We start from the raw sequence: 4,354 nt of genomic DNA, 5'->3' as shown, positions 1-4,354 counted from the left end.
ATACAATGGTAAATTGTATAGGTGCACTAGTTCGGCGAAGAGATGGTGATACAAGTGCAATATGGATGGTAGATAAAGGTATTTGTAATCTGAAATTATAAAAACAGCAAGGTAACAAGTGATAAAAGTGAGCGTAAACGGTATTGCAATGGTAGGAAACAAGGCCTAAGGTTCATACTTTCACTAGTGCAAGTTCTCTCAACAATAATAACATAATTGGATCACATAACTATCCGTCAACATGCAACAAAGAGTCACTCCAAAGACACTAATAGCGGAGAAAAAACGAAGAGATTATGGTAGGATACGAAACCACCTCAAAGTTATCCTTTTTGATCTATCTATTCAAGAGTCCTTAGTAAAATAACATGAGGCTATTATTTCCATTCGATCTATCATAGAGTTCATACTAGAATAACACCTTAAGACACAAATCAATCAAAACCCTAATGTCACCTAGATACTCCATTGTCACCTCAACTATCCGTGGGCATGATTATACGATATGCATCACACAATCTCAGTTCATCTATTCAACCAACACAAAGTACTTCAAAGAGTGCCCCAAAGTTTCTACCAGAGAGTCAAGACGAAAACGTGTGCCAACCCCTATGCATAGGTTCATGGGCGGAACCCACAAGTTGATCACAAAAACGTACATCAAGTGGATCACGTGATATCCCATTGTCACCACAGATAAGCACGGCAAGACATACATCAAGTGTTCTCAAATCCTTAAAGACTCAATCTCATAAGATAACTTCAAAGGGAAAACTCAATCCATTACAAGAGAGTAGAGGGGGAGAAACATCATAAGATCCAACTATAATAGCAAAGCTTGCGATACATCAAGATCATGCCATAGAGAGAACACGAGAGAGAGAAAGAGATCAAACACATAGCTACTGGTACATACCCTCAACCCCGAGGGTGAACTACTCCCTCCTCGTCATGGAGAGCGCCGGGATGATGAAGATGGCCACCGGTGACGGGTTCCCCCTCCGGCAGAGTGCCAGAACGGGCTCCGGAGAGGTTTTTGGTGGCTACAGAGGCCTGTGGAGGCGGAACTCCCGATCTATCTTCGTCTTCGATGGTTTTAGGGTATATGGACTTATATAGGTGAAAGAAGTCGGTTGGGGGATGCTCGAGGGGCCCACGAGATAGGGGGAGTGCCTAGTAGGGAGGCGCCCCCACCCTCGTGGCCACCTCGAAGCTTCCTTTACTTCAACTCCAAGTATCTTGGATCACACCTGTTCCAAAAATAACGCTCCCGAAGGTTTCATTCTGTTTGGACTCCGTTTGATATTCCTTTTCTTCAAAACACTAAAATAGGCAAAAAAACAGCAATATGGGTTGGGCCTTCGGTTAATAGGTTAGTCCCCAAAATAATATAGAAGTGTATAATAAAGCCCATAAACATTCGAAACAGATAATAAAATAGCATGAATGCTTCATAAATTGTAGATATGTTCGAGACGTATCAGCATCCCCAAGCTTAATTCCTGCTCGTCCTTGAGTAGGTAAACGATAAAAGAACGAATTTATGAAGTGTGAATGCTAGCAGGTGCACAAGTTTGATCAATGATAATTTCAATCACCTTTTCTAGCATGATTATATGTCATAATAGTAGTTCATCTCATAAAACTTCTCAAGATTAAGTAACAAGCTCCCGTGGTGTGGCTGCTACTATTTACTATGAAGAAACACGTGTGGCTGCCGGCGGGCCAGCCCTGTCCACTTTCAATGAGAGTGAGGGCGATAACGCTGATGCCATTGGGCATCGCGGTGTTGAGAGCCACATATTGATGGTGTCCAGGAGGCTGTGATGAAGATCGAGCAGAGTGGTGATGCAGGCTCTGCCCAGTCTACTATGAAGGTTGATCCCCAAGCCCCTGGCTGGACTAAGAGGTAACTATCATTTTGTTAGAACTCTAGTTTTTTTGTGTATCCATTTGTAGTTGGGATGAGATTGGGTGTGATTGGTGATGCACTGCCAGTGTTGAAGAACATTTTTCCTGAAGTGTTCCTTGCTTAGACCATAGTAAGTATATGCTTATGTGAGCAATGATGTTGATCTAACATTGTCATAAATTGGAAAACCAAAATGCATGCCTAGTTTTTTGTGTTCTTCCACTGAATTAGTTGGTTGTTACACAAGAACACTGTAGATATTTTGTCTGTTTGAATTGGGTACATGAGTAATTTGCTTTCATGGTGCAGGGTAAGAGTCGGTAATCAGCCACAGATAGAGCGCCATGTCCTGAGAGAATTGGTGCCTTGGAACAGGCAATTAAGGGGTGTGCAGATAAATTGGGAGATCATTGAGTTGAACCTGCTATCTGTTAAATTTTGACTCGTTGGGCGAAGCTTATGATTTTTACAACTTGTACTCGTGGGAGCATGGGTTTGGCATAAGATACGGCAAGAGTAGGCTAAATGTGAAGAAGACGAAATGTATGCAGGAAGTAGTTTGCGGATTCTCTGTAAGTTTTCAGCTGGGAATATCAGCTGTGATCCTGAAGAGATGACGGCAAAACAATTGGACACAGCACACATCGCATGCACACTGCTGGTCTGCTGCACTCAGGTGGACCCAAAGAATGGTCAGGCAAACGTACCAGATGAACTGCTTGCATGTGTGGAGGACCCCAGCAAAATTGGAGAGTACGACTGGCAGGGTACATTCTCACTGTCACCAGGTGAGCTGCTGAAAATTTCAAAGCTGATCTGCTTGCTGGGGCGAAGACATACACCCTGGGAGGGTGCAATCTTCTTCTACAGGTTAACCAGTAATTCTGAATTAATAATGTATGCCATATGTTCTGATGCCAACCAACTGAGCCCGACTGTCTTTGTTGTGTTTTAAATCTACATCTTTTTTGCCTGGAGTGGATCGATTTGAAGTCTGCCAGCGCCAACACGGACCTGATGCCCAAGATTGTAGTGTACTCATCTGAGAAGATGGAGGAGCTTATAAATTTCGTGGAAGAAGACCGACAAAGAACAGATGAACACCGGAGGTACAAGGTTTGCCCACTTGTAGAGCATGGTCTTCCTCTTGTTGTGGATGGTGTCACTAAAATAATCTACACCTAAACTATGTCATTTGTTTGCAGACAAAGCTTGAAGGGAGCATGGGTGGGCTCCCTATGAGGTGGCACCCTCTGATGGTGCCAAGAAGAGAGGTAGTAAGAAGAACAAGCTTGGTGGAAGTCAAGGAGGTATGCAAGTGCTTGCATATCAGTTCTGACATAGACAATTGGCATTTCTTAGGGCATGTCAAAAGAATGGTAATGACATCCGTATGTGGTTTTCTTTCATTCTGTCAACAGGGGATGGATAACATCATCATGGTGATAGAGGAGCATGTTGTGCCAATGCTGATGGATGCAGTAGTCACGGTTGCTGTTGAGGCAAATGAAGCGAACCGGACCTCAGTTGTTGAGGGCATGTTCAGTCAAGCTGAGGAGCAAAAGGAAAAGCTACAGTTCTGCTTTGACAACAAGTTTCACCGTGGTGCTGTTAGCATGTCACCAAAATTCCCAGTAATAACATCTACGATGCATCCCATACTATCTGTTTTTGTTTTTTTGTAACTGCTAAATGTGAGTAAGTAACAAAAAAAAGTCAATGGAATAAAACATGCAGATGGAATTGGCAGTGTCTCACGTAGTACCATTGCTGGAGGTGTTGATGTTGGTTGCTCCCGTGCAAACACACCTGGACGTGGTAATTCTTTGGCAATTGAATTGCATTCTCCAACTTCTTTGGCAATTGAATTGCATTCTCCGGCTCTCTGTACTATGGAGGAAGACGAGCTTTCTTTTTGAGACACTTGGAGGAAGACGAGTGTGGAGGCGTATGGAGAAAGACTGCCGTGGCACCAGTTTAGTGGGGTTGGGTCAGTGGGCCAGCGTCTGACGGTCGTTTTCTGCCAGTGTCCCATAACCCGCCCAACCGTCTGTATCAACCCCCATTACGTCTGGACCTGCAGGAGACAACTGCCGACATCGTGTGATAAATGTGATGCGTGAGGCCGCAAAAGGAATCTTGTCCAGCGAATACGAACTGGAATACAAGTCTGCCCACGCATCTCAATGCTTCTGGTCGGCCCAGATTCCAGGTGCATCTGGACCCGGGAGCCAAATTGGTTTTCCCACTAACATTAAGCCTTTCTTGCAACCCTTTAGTTTCGAAATACTTATGCCTCTTGCAATATCTATTTTCCCTATTTGGTGTCTACTTGCAAACCCAATCAACTCCACAAAAATCGACATGCTTATAAGAGATATTTTTATCATAACTAGTGCAATCATCATTAGTACTATGGATATTCAAAGAGTTCATACTAAC

The 4,354-nt window shown here is 43.6% G+C and overlaps 1 protein-coding gene across 1 annotated transcript; it reads left to right on the top strand.

Annotated features, from left to right (window-relative positions):
- The first annotated feature begins 2,929 nt into the window (after nucleotides 1–2,929).
- On the top strand, nucleotides 2,930–3,630 carry LOC119279688. The gene is made up of 3 exons (XM_037560847.1): nucleotides 2,930–3,028; nucleotides 3,118–3,222; nucleotides 3,334–3,630. Exons 1-3 carry the CDS (start codon nucleotides 2,930–2,932, stop codon nucleotides 3,595–3,597), a joined length of 468 nt encoding a protein of 155 aa, XP_037416744.1. The 3' UTR covers nucleotides 3,598–3,630.
- The last annotated feature ends 724 nt before the right edge of the window (nucleotides 3,631–4,354 follow it).

Source organism: Triticum dicoccoides, chromosome 3B, assembly GCF_002162155.2.
Source record: "Triticum dicoccoides isolate Atlit2015 ecotype Zavitan chromosome 3B, WEW_v2.0, whole genome shotgun sequence".
NCBI classification, from domain to species: Eukaryota; Viridiplantae; Streptophyta; class Magnoliopsida; order Poales; family Poaceae; genus Triticum; species Triticum dicoccoides.
Note: the sequence above shows the minus strand (reverse complement) of the source record. Positions and strands in the feature narration are given on the sequence as shown.